Raw genomic sequence first — 19,432 nt, 5'->3', positions numbered from 1 at the left:
GGCGCAACACTAGACTTCACAATTAAATAACATAATTTTGGACGCATTTAGATAGACGCTTGCTTTCTAGGAGCCACTCTCAGGCATTATGATGGCTGGCGCCTGCGACTTGTCCGGCATGGCAGCGTTTAGAATGAAATACATAACAATTCAGTTCTTTGAACGTCAGGTTGATGGCACCGTGAAGGTATACAGGCTGTGGTATCGTGTGTTCAGACGTTGTTCTATCTGGGGGCTTAGTGGGCCGCTATCACAAACAAACTTGGAAACAACGCGTCCCGCAGCGATGTTGCGTTAAAAACAGTTGCAGATGTGCGGGCTACTCTTACCCATCTTCTTCTACACTTCACGACTCACGGCTCCGCTTCCCCAACGCATTGTCGCTTAGGACCAGACCACCTCCTCATTCCCAAAAGTTTTCGACAACTATCATCCATAATTCCGAATGCTGACTGAACGCCACATCGAGTTCTAGCTTAGCCTCGTATCGGCTGTGTTGATGATGACCGTCGGAAGCGCCGTCGGCTCCCCATCCTGCCTCCGACAGAGCAGCAGCACAACACGAGAAGTGATATCCGCCACATGCAGCAACAATGCAGCACAAACCAGGGTCCAGAGATCTTGAGGGAGCTGACCCAGTATGAATTGACAGCTTAAGCCTGCAGCATCGGCGTTCGTCAAGATGCGCATACCGACCTCGGGATCTGACTCTGCTATATCGTGAGCACCGGGGTGTTGTCGCTGACTTGCTTTGTCTGTTGTATCATATATAGCGATATTCGCATCTTGATTTGTTATTGCCCCTATCGGCGATCTCATCGCGTTTATTCTCATTGATTGTACGAACCACTGCTGGAGTTTCTAGTGCAAGCATCTTTCGCCCACATCGTCCTGCCCGTCAAAAAATCCTGCAACAGCAAGACTGTCCTTAAATGGCTGAGATGGCGAGTACATCGCGCCTAGATAGTTTGCTTCGCACGAAACTAGAGCCGAGAATGCCTATTCAAGAAGATGATACAAAAGTAGTTACAGAAATCTTTGCAGATTTGGCAGAGAACTGCGCAAATGAATTCTCAGGGCCGCCAGCGAATTATCACGAAACAGCTGATGCAGGGTCGACTTTGCGACTAGAAGACAATCGAGTTCTCACACGCAGTGGGAGCAGCGCATCGATACTCCCACTGTCAACCACAGAAGTTGTAGATTTGGAGAGACAGGCTCGCCCGAGGACCAGGAAGACTCAAGCAGAAGAGAAAGATCACACGCTAGGAGTCATGGGTTCGTATCGAACTTCTAGGCAGAAGAGCATCTCTCGAGCAAGCACAATTCGGGACGGCATTGCGGATTCGGCCACAAGTCTAGTAAAGAAAGACAAGAAGGCAGTCATGAAGACCTATCTGGGTAAAGGGAAATCAGCAGAGAAGTCATCGGCATCTGAGAAGCAGGCTGAAGACACGGCAAAGCCTCCAACATACCCTTCACCGGCAAAGACAGCAGTTATCATGGTGTCTTTGTACATCTCCATTTTCCTCGTGGCAATCGATCGAACGATCATCGGGCCAGCGATACCCGCAATCACTAACCAGTTCAACAGTATAGGCGACATCGGCTGGTACGGAAGCTCTTATATGCTCACATCTGCCGGCTTCATCTTGCTATACGGCCGCATCTATACCTTCTTTCCCACCAAATCTGTCTTCTTGTCTGGAATTTTCCTTTTCGAGATAGGTAGCGCTGTATGTGGAGCTGCACAGTCGAGCACCATGTTGATCATCGGAAGAGCTATTGCAGGTCTCGGAAGTAGTGGTATCTTCACTGGTGCAAGTTTGATCATGCTCAATACTGTTCCACTTCGTCGAAGGCCATTATTACAAGGCTTGTTTGGTGCTTGTTTTGGTGTCGCAAGCGTAGCTGGTCCGTTGCTTGGTGGCGCATTCACTGGAAGCAAGGCGTAAGTTATGCTGCCCTTCGTTTGCATGCTTTTGCTAATTTCCCAAGAACCTGGCGATGGTGCTTCTATATTAACTTGCCACTCGGTGGACTGACGATATTGGTTGTCATTTTCTTGCTCAAGCTGGACGAGCAAAAACCGAAGCTCACACACTGGAGAGACACGATCAGGAACCTCGATCCACTAGGTACACTTCTATTCTTACCAGCAATTACATGTTTGCTGCTGGTCCTCGAATGGGGTGCGGCGGATTACTCGTGGAGCTCACCGCGACTCATCGCGCTCATGGTGGTCTTTGCCGTGCTGCTTGTCGCATTTATTACCTGGCAGTATATAACTCGGCATACCACGGCAACAGTTCCCACTCGAATTCTGTTTCAGCGGAGCGTGGCGTTCGGTGGCGCGTCTCAATTCTGCGTTGGCTCTGCCATGCTGACAGTGTCTATATACATTCCGCTGTGGTTCCAGGCGATTAAAGAGGTGTCAGCCATACAGTCAGGCATTAACACTATCCCACTCGTTCTCTCGGTCGTGGTTGGTTCCATCCTGTCGGGTGGTCTGACCCAGCGTATCGGGTACTACACGCCTTTCATGATCATGGGTTCCAGTTTGATGGCAGTCGGAACTGGTCTGATAACGACTTGGAACGTACATACGAGCATTGGTATGTGGATCGGATATCAAACTATTTTAGGCTTAGGTGTCGGCTGCACGATGCAACATCCAAACCTGGCGGTTCAGATTGTTTTGCCGAAGCAGGATGTGCCGACGGGGACGGCCATTCTCTCCTTGTGCCAAACACTTGGTGGCGCAGTCTTTACCGCTGTAGGCCAGAACCTTTATATCGACAAGTTCACGGCTGGTCTAGAGCGCGTTGGTGGATTAGACACGAAACAAATTCTGGGAGGCGGCGCAACAGATCTCACGAAGTCCATACCAACAGCACTTCAACCAGGTGTCCTCGAAGCCTACAATGCCTCCCTCACAAAAGGCACCTTCTTCGCGGCCCTCATTGTTGCGTGTTTGGCCATCCCAGCTGCTCTTGGGATGGAATGGCGAAGCGTCAAGGACAAGGACAGCCTTATTCAAGCCGCTGCTCAAGACGAGGAGAAGTGGTCTCGCGCCGATGAAGAATTGGCCCCCAAAACCATGCATAACCAATCAGATATGTCGCCACAAGCCTCTGACACTGCCCATCCTGAACTTTCCGCACCTGGACCTGTGTGGAAGAGAGTGTATCGTTCGAGTGGTCAATTTACCTCTTATCTGACGGCGAAGGCTAATCCTGATCTCCACGATGAACTGAAACATGGGAGATAGACAAGTCTTGTTCTTGTGAGATCTATGAAATAAAGTAACACACAGCCGCGTTTCGTGGCACGGATTGCAATAGCCCCTATTCTTGAGGTATGAGGCTGGGATGGGCTTCCGAGTAGCTTTGCTCTTGAAAGACCGGTATTAGAACGTGTGAAGCGTTTATGCGCCATAACCTGCAGCGGTACTATGCACTTTACTTCGAAGTGGCAACATGAAATACAAGCACGATATCTCTCATAATTGAGCTTAGCCTGCGCGCACTTTGTTATCGTCCATGCACAGCTTCCGCAATCTCACCAACAGTCACCATGATCAATGAGCATCTTGGATTCTGGTTTAGATAGTACGTGGAGCTAATAGCGGCATCGAACCCAGATAAATGATAAATTGATTGACATGACAAGACGATGGCTGTCTGCTTTTTGATACGGAGTCAGATCAAAGTTCGCTTCTCAAATTGCACGATAAGCTTTTTCGGAAGAGTCTACCAAACGCACATACAGCTTGTTCTAGATGCTTCTCTCGCTTCGCATTGACTGCGTATGTGTCCATCGGTGAAGTGAGGTGCACATTTCACATCGGTCAGTCCTGCAGGAGCAAGGTGACGTCTGGGTAAGTCGATGCATGTCAGATGCGTTGCTGATCATCACAGCGCTGACAATAGCGCCAATTTTGCTTCGTGAGGATGCATCGCACCAAAAGATATACGAGTGGCCAACGGTAATGCTACCCAGCTTCTAGTTGCATGGCTGAGATGCTGCCGTTTGTTTTTTTCCAAGTGTGAACTACAACTCGTGGAAGCTTCCAAATGCCGCATCTTTATTGGTTGTTGGGCCTTACTAGGCTGCGATCATATCAGCGATACGAACGTTGCAAATGCTGCAATGCAACGAGGTTGGAACACAACCTTTTCGTACGGTTCCCCGCCTCTTCTGGTGCCGGGCACAGCCATAAAGTCCATGCAAAGTAACGCCGCATCCAAAAATAGCTACAACCAACGTCTGAGAGGCTTTTCCTTCTGGGGTTGCATCCCTTGGGACACCAGATAGCAGAAACCATGGCTAATGTAGTGTCAGATATGACCCCTGTCGAGCATGTACTGTGATGAGTGTTGGACTTCGGCTTCGGGGATGGAGTAGAGTCGAGTCGTGCAAAGGCTATACCTCAGCTTGCGGATCGCGCTTACATGAGCAGTCGGTGGCCTTGAGAAGCGCTACCGAGTATATATGTGTTGTAATGTTAGTCGCATCTTGGAGACCTAAGTCCCTTCACTGCATCATTGCACACTCTCAAGCACATACAAAGACCTCGGTCAAAAGATTCCTGAAAACATGACCACCACCTCCACACATGTTGTGCTAAGCGTAGCATGGCAGGATGCTGGAGATACTACTCGTGCCATTTCCATGGCTATTGCCTTACGGGACATGTGCCCAGCAGGTTATGAGCTCAAGGTCGATTTTCTGTCATGTGGTTCGCGCTTCGAGTACCAAATAAAGGATGCTGGCTTCAACATCGTGCCAGCTCAGCCACGGGTTAAAGGCATATCAGTGGCCCATGACCTTGGCTGGGATTGGCCCGAGTTCTTTGGCTCAGAAGAGATTGCGAAGACGTTCATCGATGGCCAACTGGCGGCTTTCCGAGAAATGCAGCCTGATATCGTCTTCCACGGCATGTGGGCACCAGCATCAATCGCTGCACGACTCCTTGGTATTCGGACCATCAACTTCTTGCCAGTCCCCCTTCCATCCCAGGAGCATTTGCCCATGGTCTTGTGCGAGACCTTCCCAGATATGATGCCACTCTTCACCAGGCTCCCACGGCCCATACGGAAACAAATCGCTTGGTGGGCCCAGTGGATTGATGATAAAAGCGCCTATCTTTCGGCAAAAGCGATTAGGTGCTGCAGCTGCCGCCTGCGGATGGCCAGCCAAAGGACCGATCTCACTTTTCGACATGAACATGGCCGATCTCAATCTCGTCAACGACCATCCCATCTTTCACAAGGAGTATCTACATCTGATACCAGAGAATTTCTTTTTTACCGGTCCACTGTACGCTAGTAATGACTCCGAGCTCGACGAGGACATCTCGAAGCATCTGAAGAAGGGACCAGGTCCTTCCATTCTGGTGACAATGGGCAGCTCCGGCACAGAAGAGTTCCTGTTTGAGGCAATTAAGGCACTCAGATTGGACCCTGAGGACGATTGGACTGCCGTCGTCCTTGCATCGAAGTCCATTTGCTCAATCGATAGGGCAAATGAGATCGCAGCGGGAGATCCACGCCTCTTAGTGACCGATCGGTTCATCCCTGCACCTGCTGCAAACGCCCTGGCAGATGTCGTTATCACACACGGTGGTCAAGGCACAGTCCAGTGTGCCCTGGCGGCAGGTAAGCCGATCGTTGGGGTTGCATTGCAAGTCGAGCAGCAGACCAATCTAGACAATGCCATGAACGCAGGTGCAGGTGTTCGAATTCAAAAGCAATCTTGGAAGGCGAAAAACATCCGCTCCACGGTTCTTATGGTGCTCAAGAACCCTCAGTATGCTGTGAAGGCGAGGATGTTAGCGGAAACTCTCAACTCTATGGACGGTGCAACGACAGCAGCAAAAGTGATGTGGAGTTTCATCCTCGAGGAGCAGGACGAGAAGTTAAACTCCGGAGACCGGTTTGTAGTCTGAAAACCCTCGGAGTAATGAAGTTATCATGATAACAATGTCCCTCGTCGCGTGTTTAGCAATTTTTGTCTGAGTTGTCTGATAGCCAAAACTGCCGTGAACATGCTTGAGCTGAATCTAGGCGCATCTGCGAGGACAGTGATAGGGATTGTTGTTGCGTTCGCTGCTCGTAGGAGCAGCGGCCTATCCGAGATGTAGTTTGGCCTCGTTGTTTTGCAAATATTACTCGCTCACCTGACTGGCACGGAAGATTTGGTTATAGGGATTGGAAGAACATTGGGAAATGCATGTGATGTGATGTCCGTTCGCCTCAAACTCAAACCGAAAGACTCTATTGACGGGGCACTCGCCTTGACAAAGGCAACGGTTTGCTCAGCGCAACAATACTCGCACGTCCCGATTCAGACTTTGCTAAACGCTTTGAATGGACCAAAGCAGTCTCTGATATATGAAGTCAATACGACTGGCAAGGAGATTCCTTGGAGACTGTAAAAGATGTGACTATATTCTACAGAGAGGCCTAAGATCTGGTGCTGGCTGTACAAGAGGTTCCATCGAATGTTCTGCAAGTCTAAGTCGCATTTCAGGCTGATATATATAACAAAGAGCACGCTTATGCTCTAGGCCTACTCTATGTGCAGCTTCTGGGCGCTCTCACCCCCACCACCAATGAGTACGAGTCTACCAACGATGTTGACATCTTTGGATCTTCAGATCCGGAGGAGTTTCGCGGTTCAGCGACTGATTCAATCATGCAGCAGCCTATCCAGTCAATCATCCGTCCATTGTCTTCATGCGTGCGGACATATCCTGATCGTATGCAGTCAAGGGTCTTTGGGCATCGCAACTCACTCATCGCCAACTAGCGCGCCGAGTGTCGGTTCTTACGACTGCGCTACTAGCACACGGTATACGGACAGGAATTCCGGTGGGCATCCTCGACCTACCGTGCTGTCCTCGCTATCTGGCGTGCTGGCGGAAACGACGTCTCCATCGATGATCGCTCATCCATGGACTACAACTCCGCCGTTGTCAATAATTGTGGACTTAAAATCTGGATAGCAAGCTCTTTCAGTGGCGGCGATCATGCCCAAGCTACTGTCATCGCCACGATATTTCAGAGCGCACAACCTCAAGCTTGTGGATTGTATCGTGATGCCCAGTGAGGTTGATGCTCAGGATGTCGCCATATCATTCCACACCCCCAAGAGGAAGGCATGGTGCTTACTTTTGGAAACATGGATGCTACTATCTCTACCACAAAGCACTGCTTCGAATCGGACGATTCTAAAGTTCTCCAACAGAGTGGCTGGGCGCGCGAGAACGTCTTATTCCACATGCTCTTTGCGATCATGACTGGAGGTATAGTTATCCTAACATTAATGCTCCATGACCCGACTGAAGTAGCAATAAACAAATAAAAAAAAGGGTCAACACAGCCTGCGCTACTCCTTCCGAATAGCAACACCACGGTATCTGCAGACGTTTTTGCGTTACCTCCCCTTCGACAGCTTACGTACGCCCCTACGCGTGCTGTAGTTCTCAATGCCATGCCAATGACGCAAGCTGGGAAGAACAGATTGAAGAGCGCTACGAGCTATGGATGTACCCCGACCCCGAATCATCGAATCTTTCCAGCCAATCAGCCCGTACAAAGGACCAAGTGTCTCTGCACATGGATCCACGTTAGCACCCATTGAAGCAAGGATTCTGAGTATCTGGGTGATGCATATGCCCTTGATAGCAAATACCACGGCGATCACTTCGACGAGCGATTTCTTCACATTAGGTGGAGACACATCGCTCTTGTCGCAAGCCCTGGATACAATGCGGCGAGGCTTCAGAGGAAGCTCAATGCTCACAGATCTTATAAAGAACTCGATACTCCGTGGAATGACGACTGCTGTCATGAAAAAATGCAGCATTTTCAGTCTCGTAGGCATCTCACTCGCCTGGATGGCAGAAGCGGCTCTACCAACGATTAATCGGAAAGGAATCGGGTTCAAAAAGTCAATGCCGACCAGAGTCTCATTATTCTTCTCACTGGAGCTCCCGGCTTTCTCGGGCGTACCTAGTCAACTCTCCTAAGGTTGGTGCAGTTCACTGCGTCGTCATTCGCTCGCTGAGTAAGGTTCCATCGCATCCGAAGGTCATCAATCATGGTTACGACCTGAGCAAGCAGTACTTCGGTATATCTCTATCAGATTGGCAGCAGCTTGATAGCTCGGTAGATGCCATCATCAAATCAGGCCCTACGCCCCTCTTTGCACAGTCAACGTCCTATCAACTAAAGGTCTTGTACAGCTAGCTGTACCGTACCGTATACCTATGCACAGAGTTTCTGCGGCTAGTCTTGGCCGTGTTGTGGGTCGGCCAACCTTCCCGGGAATGGCTGTTGTAGACCCGCTCCCTCCCGGTGATATTGATGGGTATACGGCTAGCAAGCGGGCGAGTGAGGTAGCTCTAGAGTGCGCGCACGGATAACTTCAGCTTGTAGTGATGGTACACCGACCTATACTCGTGATAGGAGAGAATACTCGGCCATCCAACGTCATGGCACATCTTTTGCATTTTTCAAAAGAATTTCTTGCGGTCCCGGATCTGTCTGGTGTTGAAGGTTCTTTCGACCTCATCCCATGCGGCACAGCAGCTTCTTCGATTGTACGGGGTGTACTAGGACTTGCGTATGGTGTCAGAAGAATTCGCTTCTCGCATCTCGGTGGTTCGAAGCAAGTTGCTGTACACAATCTTCGTGAAGTGTTCATCGAAGAGCTGGGCAGTCGCGAAGGGAATATAGGTCTGAAGGAGTGGCTGGACCTAGCTCGTCAGGCCGGTATGGGCAGCGAAATGATTCACATTTTCGAGGAGGTCGGGGAGCATGTGAAGAGTCTTGTCTTTCCTGAGGTCGAGCGGAGTCGGGATCTAGTGTAGATGTCCTAGCACGGGGTGTCGAAGCTGACGCAGAGATGAGGCGCTCCGAAGCAGACGAGCATAGCATACTGATATCATATCGTTGCCTGGAAACACAACATGAAAATGACACTCAATCTCGCCCTCTTCAGATCTGCCGTGAAAATCCCCACCAAACTCTGACCTTTCCATCTTCGCCATGTTCACATCGACGCTCTTCCCGGCCGCTGCGGGTCGTACCGCAAGCCACATGTGCTCCATCTCAACGCGTCCGCCATGTCACGCGTTATTCGGATCCGGTGCGTTTGTTCTTCGAGGCAACGAATTGGGCGCGTCAATGCATGATACTCTCCACCCTTCGCACCAATCAGCAGCCGCCATGTTTTTTGCGGCCCAACCTTCTCCGGGTCACCGCATTTTGGCACACACGCTGTGACTTTTGCCTATCCGAGCCCAAGGACAACGTGTTGGAACCTTTAAATGCTGGGTTGCCCCGGACTTTGCACAAATTTCTCCAGTTTTGAACGTTGCTTGAAGTTTGCGAAAAGTCATGGCGGAACCCGCAGCCCAGGCGCCACCACCCGCACCCGCACCGCCGTCGACAGCCGTAGTAGTTGCATCACCACCACCCGCACCGTTATCGTACCGTGATAGACTAGCGCAGTTCAAGATTTTAGAAGAGAAGAGATGTGAACTGATTGAGGTACAAAGTTATTCACCTTTCCACGCCGAAAGCACGTGACTCATGGCTTTTCTAGGAGCTGCTGGCGAAACTGGAAGCAACAGAAGCGAAGCTCGCACAAACCGAGCTCGATCTGCATTCAGAACAAAACGTCAGACGTACTTTGCAATCAGAAGCCGCTGAAGGCAAAGCAAGAGAAGATGCCTTGGTCCAAAAACAAGTTCGTGATGCCCTCCATCCAGCTCGAAGTTTATGCCACTTACATAATCTAGTCGCGGCGACCTTTTGCATTAGTTCTTATTGATGCAGATGCAGAAGGCTTCTTGGTACGATTCTGTGATGCTTGCGGTCGACCACTCGTACTAACAATCTCAGTTCCAAGACAAATATCTCACAAAGAAAGCCCAGGGCGGCGAAGCCTTGGCCGATGAACTCATGGTCCGGACACGTGAATACCTAAGAGCACAATTCGAAGACGCAGATGCTATGGACATTATAGTGCGCGTGTACTCTAACCTAGAAGGTATGGCGAACTTCCTCGTAAAGCTCGACAAAGTGCGAAATCTCGGCCAATTGCGGGCTTTCTCAACGGGCTTCTGCGGTCGGATATCGAGCTTTGATTGGATCGACACTGGCGTTGCAAAGGAAGGTGGTGCAGGAAGAAAAGTCAGGGGTAAGTCATAGACCTTGCTGTTCTCAAGTGCATTGCGGCTCATCTTGAAAACAGAAAACCTCGCCTTCTACACATCGAACTCTCACTTACGGCACGTCCTTGTCGCCTGCTCGCCTATCGATCTCCCTACATCAATGTTCACCACTCTCCCCCTGGACAAAGTTACCCTGATTGAGTCATTACCACTGCCACCAGCACTCACTGCACTACCCATCAAAGTAACCAAATTCGCCTCTATTTTTGTTCCACCGCCACCTATCAAAAGTCCCAAATCAAGAGACCGGGACCGGGAGCGTGGCCGTAACGGCCCACAGCTCCAGCTCATGCAGCAAGAAGACGACGGTAACGGTGCAACGTGGCTAGTTATTCAACCAGATGGTCATCACTCACGGAGTAAAAGCCAAGGAGGAGCGTTACGGAGGAAAGGACACAGCGACGACGACACAGAGAGTCTGAACATTAGCATTGGGCCAAACAACACTGTCAGTGTTGATAGTGGAAGGCGGAGAAGGCTTATGTAAGAAGAAGAGAGGGAAGATTGATACCATAAGTAAACATTCACACTGTACATCTTCCGGTGAATCACAGCATAGCATAGCATAGCATCAGCATCGGCATTTTTCGGCGCACAGCATATTCTGTATGGAATTCTTGCAAAAACCAATCCTTCCAGCACCTCATTTTCGTGTTCGGCTATTGACTTGGTCTAGCCGAGTCGCTGGTTTGACGGCGGCTATCGACGCCAGCCAAGCTACCAGTCATGGCGAGATCACAGAGCATCGCTTCGCGATATGTGGGGATTTGGACAAGTTAGATGATGAACAAGTGTGTGAAGTGGTTTAGTGACGTAGTGGCAAGCGAGGATCGGACTTCACCCCGCCATTTTGCGCAGATATGCGGGGAGGACGTTGTTGTTCTTGACTAGGCAAACATGGACATGTATAATAAGGTGGGATCCCCCGGTAAATCTTGATGTTTGTTATATTCACCAATTGTCACAAGATTTACAATGTTCCTAAAGGAGATTGATCTGGAACCAGAGACGAAAGAGCGTGTAAGTCTGTTTATTGGGTCTTCTTTCGCCAACACCATAGTGACAACGGCAGATCTCTTTCAACTCGCATAATCAAAGATACAAAAATGACATTCTAGACATTGCAAACATCATCGATACATCGAACACCTCCATCCCATCTGAACGTGACGATGCAGAAACCCGTCGAATCATCCGCAAGATCGACGTTCGTCTTTTACCCACACTCGCGGTCATTTACGCCTTTGCACTCATCGACCGCGTCAATCTGCCCAACGCACGAATTGCCGGCATGGACGTCGATCTGCAACTCTCTGTCGGCTCGCGCTATTCGATTTTGACGATGATATTCTTCATACCGTACATCATCTTTCAGTTTCCTGCGAACATCTTCATACGCTATCTTGGACCTGCAGTATGGTTGCCATCGCTCGTCGTATGCTGGGGGGCGGTGACGATCGGAATGGGCTTCACTACGACTTGGCTTGAAGCATTGGGCTGTCGAGTGGTTCTTGGAGTGCTGGAAGCTGGATATTATCCTGGCTGCGTGTTCCTGCTGTCGTGTTGGTATGTAAGGTTTGAAGTACAGAAACGATTTAGTGGGTTCTATCTGCTTGCGTTGTTGGCGAGCGGCTTCAGTAATATATTGGCTTGGGGACTGAGCGAGATGAAGGGCTTGGGAGGCTTGAATGGTTGGCAGTGGATCTTCGCTATCGTACGTTATTCTTTTTACTCTACGTGCTTAACAGCTGACGTCTGGACGATGGAATCACAGGAAGGCGTAATTACCATTCTCCTCGGTCTTTTTGGCTACGTGACTATAATATCATTTCCGGATAAGGCAACGCAACCATCCCCGATAACCGGGAAGCCGTTCCTCACCGCTGCAGAATCCAAAATCATCCTGGGCCGTATCCAGCGTGACCGAGGCGACGCCATTGCTGAGAAGATGACATGGTCTAGCATTGCATATCACCTCCGCGACTGGAAGATTTGGGAATTTGCATGGCTCTACTTTCTCAACAACGTAGTGGCATACTCTTGGAGCTATTTCCTCCCCATCATCTTGCGGAGCGACATGGGCTACTCGGTAGCCATGAGCCAAATTCTGACATTCCCACCATACGTACTCGCTGCGGCGTGGATGTTTGGGACTGCGTGGGTAGCGGATCGTTATCGAAAGAGAGGGCTAATCATCATCTTCAACTGTGTGTGGGCAGCGATAGGCGTTTGCCTGATGGCATACGTGTCAAATGCGCGAGTGAGGTACGCTGGCGTATTTCTGGGCGTGTCAGGCGCGAATGCGAACGTGCCGAGCATATTGAGCTACATGCATAATAATATCGTCGGTCAAACAAAAAGATCAATCGCAAGTGCATTGCTGATCGGAGGTGGCGCTTGTGGGGGTATTGCAGCTTCGAACATCTTCCGACAGCAGGATGCGCCGAAGTACACGTATGTCATTCACGTTGTCTGCAACTCTGCGAGATCGGCGTTAACGTGTTTCTAGTCCGGCAATGGTTGTGGTCATTGCGACGCAGGTTCTTAGCATCTTACACGTCTTGAAGAACTTCTACTTCTACTCAAGGATGAACCGGAAGGCTGGTCGTGGTGAAAAGATTTTTGGAAGGACAGGAGGGTTTTAGACAGACGTTGTAACGAATCAGCGGCACACTAATGCTACCAGTAACGGTACTTGTACAATCTTCTATCCATACGATGACTCTTGGAAGGCAGATCCATAAATAGCGGATTCAAACGTCAACCATGCGAGGAATGATAACATACCCAAATACTCCGGTACATCTATTCTGTCACCTTCGCTTCCTTCTTTGTTCCCTCTTCCTTGGCATTCTTTCCTCCGTTCTCTTTCTCAGCCGCAATAGCTTCCATGCGCTGGGTCTGTGTCATCTTGTGATACTTCGCACCCTTTGTCCTATCTGAATTGACAAATTTGTCCTCATATGGCTCTGTCGACGCTAGACCCTTCTCTTGCAGCTGACTTAGTAGAGCCTTGTCTACCTTGCCAACTTGATGAGCTCTCCACGGTGCTAGCTTACATGGTTGGAGCCGAACTTTGCATCCCTCCATTTCCTTGTCGTCAAAAGCTCGTACAGCTTGATCGGCGCCACTCTTTGTTTCAAAGTCTATGAAGCAGAGCATTCGTGGCCTTTGCTTAAGGTCTCCGTAGAAAGGAGCCAGCTTACTGAAACAAGTGATGCCAAATTGGCCGAGATGTCTTTCCATGTGATGCCTAGCAATATCGTTGTGGCCAGACCCTCCAATTTTCGGGCCCCAGCCTGGAGGTTGGACTGAAAACATAAGGCGTCGCTCCTCTAGTAGGGGCTTGAGTGCCTCAGACGGACTGACTTCGTTGACGTCAAAGAAGTAGCTGTCATGGGACGATTCAGGTTTTTTTGCCCACACAAAGCCATCTTTCATAGGTGCTACAACGATGCTTTTGTGCATAAACTCGATTCCATTCAACGCTTCAATAGCTTTCTGAGCTTGCTCCTCGGTGGCAAGCTCAATGAAGCACCTTGTATCGTTTTGAAAGGTGAAGCGATCGAGGCGACATTGCCACTTCTTTCTGTTAAGTGTTAGAACGCGCGCATTTGTTATGAGCTTCGTGACAGAGTGGGTCGTAACAGTGGTGAAATTGCAAACACACATCTCAAGTCCCTTGCTTTTCAGGAAAGATTCGATCTCGAATGGTGAGGCTCGCTTATTCAATCGCATTAGGACGATTGACCGGGCATGGCCCGATGGTTGGGTTGTAAAGCTAGTATGAGGAACATCCTGCCCGCGTGATGACGTTTCAACATTCTCATCTAGTAGTTTTGAGGATGTGGCGATTTGTCTTGATGGTACAGATAATCTGCTTGACAGGCTGGTCAGCCGCGTAGCACGTGTCGTGAAGCTTCGGGCGGCCTGGCTGCTGTTACGTAGTATCGTTCTGGGTACCGACATCGTCGCATACGACTATGTGTTCGATTGAGTGCTTCAAAACAGTAGCGAAGCCCCGGTGATTTGACAGATACCTCTTGATATGGTAATAGTCAGAGTTGATGGAAGACTATACAGGAAACGTTCCGAGCTTGCACATGCCTAGATTGTCAAGTTCCTTATCGATAGCACACGCGAACACATGTGCGCCGTCTACAGTCCTTCTCCGACGCAGAACACGACACTGTCAAGAAATTGCATCATTGTGTAGCGTGACTGTTTTTTTAAGTCGACGATCATCGAGACACGATCCATGTCCGAAATATGACTCAGGGAGAAGTCTCCTGGACCCGAATTATACCTGAGCAGCAATGAACATCATGAAATTTCGTTTTGCGTATTCCTTCTAGGAAGGTCGCGTCTACTCTCTAGCTCTAAACTCCAGCATGGGTCCATCTTTCTTACTCGCAAAAACGTCCATGATTTGGTACTCATTCGCCATCGTCCTACCCGGCTCAAGATCCTTACCTCCAGCACCCAAACTCGTGCCTGGAGCAAGTCTCATATCGAACAGATACAAGACCCGCGCAATCGTAACCGTCAACTCCACATACGCCAGGCCCTTGCCAATGCAACCTCTCGGTCCAATGCTGAAAGGGTTGAACGCAGCTTGTGCATCTGGAAGACGATCATGCAAAGGGTTGGCCGAGGGATCTGCGAGCCAGCGCTCAGGAAGGTAGTCGAACGGACGGGGAAAGCACGCGGGGTTGTGATGAATTGCGTAGATGGGGACGCCGACATCGACGCCAGCGGGGATGTGGTGTCCGTCGATTTCCATGCCGCCAGGGAGAATTTGGCGGGGTAGGGCGCCGGCCACTGGAGGTGTCATGCGCATCGTCTCATCGATACACGCCCTCAAGAACGAGCAGCTACCGAGTTTCGGTCCAGTAATGATCTCCTCCACGTCTGAAAACTTTTCGCGGATCTCCTTGCAGAGCTTCTGCATAGCGATGGGGTTGTGTGCAAGATAGAAGAACGTGCCAGCCATGGCGGTTGAGGTGGTATCTGAGCCAGCGATGATGAGCAGGTTTGACTCTCCCCAGAGCTCGTCCATGCTGAAACCTGCGCCAGTCTCGGGGTCTTTGGCGTTGAGGAGGTAGTAGAAAAAGTCCTTGCGGTCGACGTCAAGACCAAGCTTGGTTCGCTCCATAGCTTGCGCCTTGCTGTATTGCATGTATTGTGCTCGCTGGCCAGCGATCTTGCGGAAGAAGAGCTTGTCAAGATGCCAGTTGTGGATGGTGAGGTGAGTACCACACTGGAAGAATCAGCAATGCATCTCTTCAGACGGAAAGTAAAGAACTTACGATGAGATGTCGGTGCGCGGCATTACTCACCAACTGTGTTGCGAATCTGTTGCGTGGACTCTCTAGCATGCCAAATGCTTTGCCAAAGACTAAGTCACCCATGATGTCGAAAACTAGCCACTCGCACCAGTGTGCTGCGTTCCATTGGGTATTCCAGCCTTTGTCATCCGCTCGCTTCTCAACACTGCCATCAGACCTCCTTGCAAGCATCTCACATCCCACTCTTACGTTCGCGAGAATATACTTCTCCAAACTCTTGATCGCTGAATCACTGAAGGCATGGCTCATGACTCTCCTCTTGCGTGCATGCTGCATCTTGTCGATGGCAGAGTGCACACTAACCGCTTTTGGTGTGCTCGGGAAAGCTTCATAGAAGCTCGCTTTTCGTACGTTGCTGCGGAAGCCATAAATGGCTTTCAGACCGGTCGCAGTGTTGACTGAGAGTAAATTGGGTCCAAGGCGTACATAAGGTCCATACTGGACGTGTGCACGGTGGAAAGCCAGATGGCGGCTTCCTTTGTATGCATAGTAGGCTAGGTAGATATCGGTGATTTTGGCGAGGAAAGGTCCTGGGTATTTTGCAAGTGGGTGAAATGTGAGACGGTAGATTATTATAGCGAAGATCTGCAAGAGAGTCAGTTAATGCCTAGCATTTAGGAGCTTCTACACTAACATAGGCAAAGAGCAGTCCAAAGATGGACGAGATGAGAAGGAGCGGCGATGTCAGTATCGACCGCAGAGCGCTTAGCAAGAACTCCATGGCGATGGCGGTGCGATGGTTAATGATAAGTGTTATTGAGATGAGCACATTGGCACAGAAGGGGTATGTCGTGACAATGAAAAATATGCAGGAACATCACACAAAGGCCATCTTATGTACAGGTCACTGGGCCTCCATCATCCGGATGACCCGCAATACCCAGCAAACTTTGAGCAATCGATCGTGAGCCCGACATGACAAAGAACGCTAGGTGTCTAAGTCGGAGAAAATCAGTCAGGTGCAGACGTTTGCTGCTGGGAGCGGTGGGTATATGGGACGGCTATACACGGCTGTTACAGGCTGTGCAGGCCCACCGGTCACGTGCGACGGATACTCCAGTTCCACACGGATACTGCAGCGCTATGACACCTCTACACACTCTTTCGAAAAGGATGGAGACGGTAATCAAGCCTGTAGGATTGGAGAATTTGACCCGGAGGAACTGTTCCGCACTTGGTGGAAGCTCGCCCTCTCGTAATCCAGAAATCTTAAAGATGCACATGCATCATTGATGCGTCTAGACGTGTTAAGCCTTAACTACTCATACTCGTTGACACTCCTCGCAGAACAACCATACTTTGTAAGCGACCTTGATCCGGGAAGAAGACTCATTCATCTTCCGGATGTGCAGCTCCCTTTCGATACGATGCGCAAGTCCTCCACGCGACAGCTTTACGCCAGCTGAGGCAACAAAAAAAAGCTGCAATGGCGAAATATCGAAAAGTAAACCACTTTGTATTATTGGCCGTACTGCTGGTACGCACATCCGTGGCGCAGATCCAACACAGCTTGCGAGTGAGATACCAATTACGGTTCCATTAATGCTTAAGCACCACCCTCCCTCTTTGCATACTCGTCTTCCATTCTCTCCTCATACTTCCTTTCGTTCTTCTTCTGATTTTCCTCTTCCGTCACATCTTCAATCTTCCGTGCGTTTCCAGTGCCTGCACTCTCAACCCTGAGTCCAGCATTGTCGACCTCGAAGCGCTCTTCACGGGCCACTTCGCCAAGATTCTGTGTTGTGCGGTGCACTCGAGTACCGTTGGGGTCGGAGTATGTGCTCTCGCTGTGCGACTTGGTCTGTCCGTTGACGGAGCTCGACGAGTAGGATGTGCTGAATGATTGGAAGGTGGAGCTGGAGTTGGACATGACGGACAGTTGCTTGACTAAAGACTTCGGTAGATGCGGTTTTGTCGATATGTTTTTTGTGTGATTGAGTAGGATCACGAATCCCAATAAGTTGCATCGCCTTTATGCTTGCTTCTGGAGAGTGGCTTCATATGACGTCACATGAGCAGTCTTGTTGCTCTGCGATCGGCACAGAAACGCAGGCATGGAGCGCAAAGGCCGACACGATACACGTAGGATGCAGTAGCCTAGTTAAGAGATTATGTTTTGCCGTGCGATGAACTACTACCTGGGATTGGGTGTAGTAGTGACAGTTGCAGGCTCATTAGCCATGTTGTTAGCGTCCTCAAGTTTATGGGTCCATTGACATGCTTCCATTCATGCAGATTGGTTCCTGATCTAGTCTCGGTGATGGCTGATGAGGAGAAGAAGACGATGAGAATCATGAGAGGGAAGATGGTCCCGTGGGGCGACTCGAGGATCCCACGCTAAGCCCCTGACATGCCCGCGGCGAACTGCGCTGATCGCGCATCAGCACTGGGCGCATTGTCCTCGACACCACCGGCCATGATTGTATTATACGGCCTGTCGCTCGCGTCGCTGGTGCTGAGCGCCGTTGGTGCGACTGACTTGAACACCACTGAGTGCCAGGATCACCACAGCTCACACACAGAGCCCTGCACACAGCCCATCGAAGATGTCGTTGCCGTCACACGCGGCTCGTTCTACATTGCGAAAATACGGTGCTACGATTGCCCGCATGCGAACAGGGCGATGCCCAGCGGGCCAGAAATAGTGCTTGAAGATAATGACTTGGTGGGCTCCTGATTTGCACCGCCAGATGACACAAAGGCTTACTTTTGCGCCCAGCTATTCAACATCGAGCTCTCCAACGATAAGCGCACCGTCTTCCTGAACAATCAACCCTTCTTCCCAACTTTACCAACCATTCCCACACCGCCGCAGATCCAAGTGCCCCAAGTCCGCACTGACTTCTCCAATACAAATCTGTCCATTGCTCTGGAATGCCACAACCCGTCATGCGGGTCAGGCGGAAAGATGTCCTTCGAATGCACGACATGGTGCTGGGAGCTTCAGCTTGACACGCCTCCCATCGACTACCTCTACACAAAGAAACGCACTGAGTACAACGGCGACGACAGCGTAGCCGAGGCAGAACACTGGGAGTTCGGCTTTGACGCGATTGGCAGCTCTGCTCCACTCGTCAGGCATTCAGAGCGGGGCTTTGATCACCCCAAACAAAAGATGCTCAAGGTCGTAGTAGAAGGCGTGGCAGTGGATACTGGAGCCCCGAGGAAGGGACAAGACACTTTGTTCAGCCCCATCGCTGAGGATGAGACCATTTACGATTATCGTATCATTGACGTAAAGCTGGTGGACAGGGAGTACAAGTTTCCCATACTGAAACCGCTCTCCTTGCACCAGAGCATCTTGCGCTTCTTTGGGAACGATGTCTGGGAAGACGAGGGTCGACTCGTCTACATCCACAAGCAGTGGAACCAGTACGGCAAAGCAGGAACTCTACGCAGCTTATTTGGCGACTTCATCCACTGGGAACTATGGGAACTGGTTGCAATCATTGCGTTCTCCGTCGTCGGCGGGCTTCTCGCGCTTTACGGCGTTTACAGGCTTTTCTTCTGGGTCCAAGCGCAGCGAGAGCTAATGAAATGGGACGGGATGGACGATGTCTGGGACAAATTGAGGCGAGAGAGAGAAGAGGAGGAAAACGCGCTGCTGAATGGGGTGTATCGAGACGAGCCCGATGAGGGCAGCAGTCCGAGACCTCCTCAGTATACCGATGATCTGGACACGATGAAGCCATTACCGACGAAGCCATTGCCGGAGAAGCCGCTGCCAGATGTGCCGCTCATAGATGCGTGATCGTCTTTTCTTCCGGCGCGGAAGAACCACAGTGTGTGATCAATACACCATGTTGTCCCCAATTGAGTCGGGGCACTTCAGTTTTTC

At 50.3% G+C, this 19,432-nt stretch overlaps 10 protein-coding genes across 10 annotated transcripts; 7 read left to right on the top strand and 3 right to left on the bottom strand.

The window, feature by feature from the left end:
• Positions 1-1,274: 1,274 nt before the first annotated feature.
• Positions 1,275-3,271, top strand: SNOG_04897 (hypothetical protein; the record flags this gene model as incomplete). The annotated part of the gene is made up of 3 exons (XM_001795258.1): positions 1,275-1,951; positions 1,999-2,615; positions 2,652-3,271. The coding sequence occupies 3 exons, from the start codon at positions 1,275-1,277 to the stop codon at positions 3,269-3,271; spliced, it is 1,914 nt and encodes a 637-aa protein (XP_001795310.1).
• Positions 3,272-4,599: 1,328 nt separating this feature from the next.
• On the top strand, positions 4,600-5,950 carry SNOG_04896 (hypothetical protein; the record flags this gene model as incomplete). The annotated part of the gene is made up of 2 exons (XM_001795257.1): positions 4,600-5,044; positions 5,082-5,950. The coding sequence occupies 2 exons, from the start codon at positions 4,600-4,602 to the stop codon at positions 5,948-5,950; spliced, it is 1,314 nt and encodes a 437-aa protein (XP_001795309.1).
• Positions 5,951-6,244: 294 nt separating this feature from the next.
• Positions 6,245-7,113, top strand: SNOG_04895 (hypothetical protein; the record flags this gene model as incomplete). The annotated part of the gene is made up of 3 exons (XM_001795256.1): positions 6,245-6,400; positions 6,589-6,777; positions 6,850-7,113. The coding sequence occupies 3 exons, from the start codon at positions 6,245-6,247 to the stop codon at positions 7,111-7,113; spliced, it is 609 nt and encodes a 202-aa protein (XP_001795308.1).
• A 1,222-nt stretch (positions 7,114-8,335) lies between these two features.
• SNOG_04894 (hypothetical protein) lies at positions 8,336-8,878 on the top strand (the record flags this gene model as incomplete). The annotated part of the gene is made up of 2 exons (XM_001795255.1): positions 8,336-8,399; positions 8,475-8,878. The coding sequence occupies 2 exons, from the start codon at positions 8,336-8,338 to the stop codon at positions 8,876-8,878; spliced, it is 468 nt and encodes a 155-aa protein (XP_001795307.1).
• A 529-nt stretch (positions 8,879-9,407) lies between these two features.
• SNOG_04893 (hypothetical protein) lies at positions 9,408-10,733 on the top strand (the record flags this gene model as incomplete). Its single annotated transcript, XM_001795254.1, has 4 exons — positions 9,408-9,467; positions 9,812-9,865; positions 9,915-10,212; positions 10,267-10,733. The coding sequence occupies 4 exons, from the start codon at positions 9,408-9,410 to the stop codon at positions 10,731-10,733; spliced, it is 879 nt and encodes a 292-aa protein (XP_001795306.1).
• Positions 10,734-11,221: 488 nt separating this feature from the next.
• Positions 11,222-12,755, top strand: SNOG_04892 (hypothetical protein; the record flags this gene model as incomplete). The annotated part of the gene is made up of 4 exons (XM_001795253.1): positions 11,222-11,266; positions 11,319-11,812; positions 11,846-11,960; positions 12,021-12,755. The coding sequence occupies 4 exons, from the start codon at positions 11,222-11,224 to the stop codon at positions 12,753-12,755; spliced, it is 1,389 nt and encodes a 462-aa protein (XP_001795305.1).
• A 296-nt stretch (positions 12,756-13,051) lies between these two features.
• On the bottom strand, positions 13,052-13,984 carry SNOG_04891 (hypothetical protein; the record flags this gene model as incomplete). The annotated part of the gene is made up of 2 exons (XM_001795252.1): positions 13,052-13,835; positions 13,917-13,984. The coding sequence occupies 2 exons, from the start codon at positions 13,982-13,984 to the stop codon at positions 13,052-13,054; spliced, it is 852 nt and encodes a 283-aa protein (XP_001795304.1).
• A 628-nt stretch (positions 13,985-14,612) lies between these two features.
• On the bottom strand, positions 14,613-16,315 carry SNOG_04890 (hypothetical protein; the record flags this gene model as incomplete). The annotated part of the gene is made up of 3 exons (XM_001795251.1): positions 14,613-15,506; positions 15,556-16,179; positions 16,229-16,315. The coding sequence occupies 3 exons, from the start codon at positions 16,313-16,315 to the stop codon at positions 14,613-14,615; spliced, it is 1,605 nt and encodes a 534-aa protein (XP_001795303.1).
• An 825-nt stretch (positions 16,316-17,140) lies between these two features.
• Positions 17,141-17,464, bottom strand: SNOG_04889 (hypothetical protein; the record flags this gene model as incomplete). The annotated part of the gene is made up of 1 exon (XM_001795250.1): positions 17,141-17,464. The coding sequence occupies one exon, from the start codon at positions 17,462-17,464 to the stop codon at positions 17,141-17,143; it is 324 nt and encodes a 107-aa protein (XP_001795302.1).
• Positions 17,465-17,944: 480 nt separating this feature from the next.
• On the top strand, positions 17,945-19,345 carry SNOG_04888 (hypothetical protein; the record flags this gene model as incomplete). The annotated part of the gene is made up of 2 exons (XM_001795249.1): positions 17,945-18,259; positions 18,314-19,345. The coding sequence occupies 2 exons, from the start codon at positions 17,945-17,947 to the stop codon at positions 19,343-19,345; spliced, it is 1,347 nt and encodes a 448-aa protein (XP_001795301.1).
• Between the last annotated feature and the right edge of the window lie 87 nt (positions 19,346-19,432).

The sequence above is a fragment of the Parastagonospora nodorum genome, assembly GCF_000146915.1.
Source record: "Parastagonospora nodorum SN15 chromosome Unknown scaffold_7, whole genome shotgun sequence".
NCBI classification, from domain to species: domain Eukaryota; kingdom Fungi; phylum Ascomycota; class Dothideomycetes; order Pleosporales; family Phaeosphaeriaceae; genus Parastagonospora; species Parastagonospora nodorum.
This window is presented reverse-complemented; position numbering and strand designations above follow the sequence as displayed.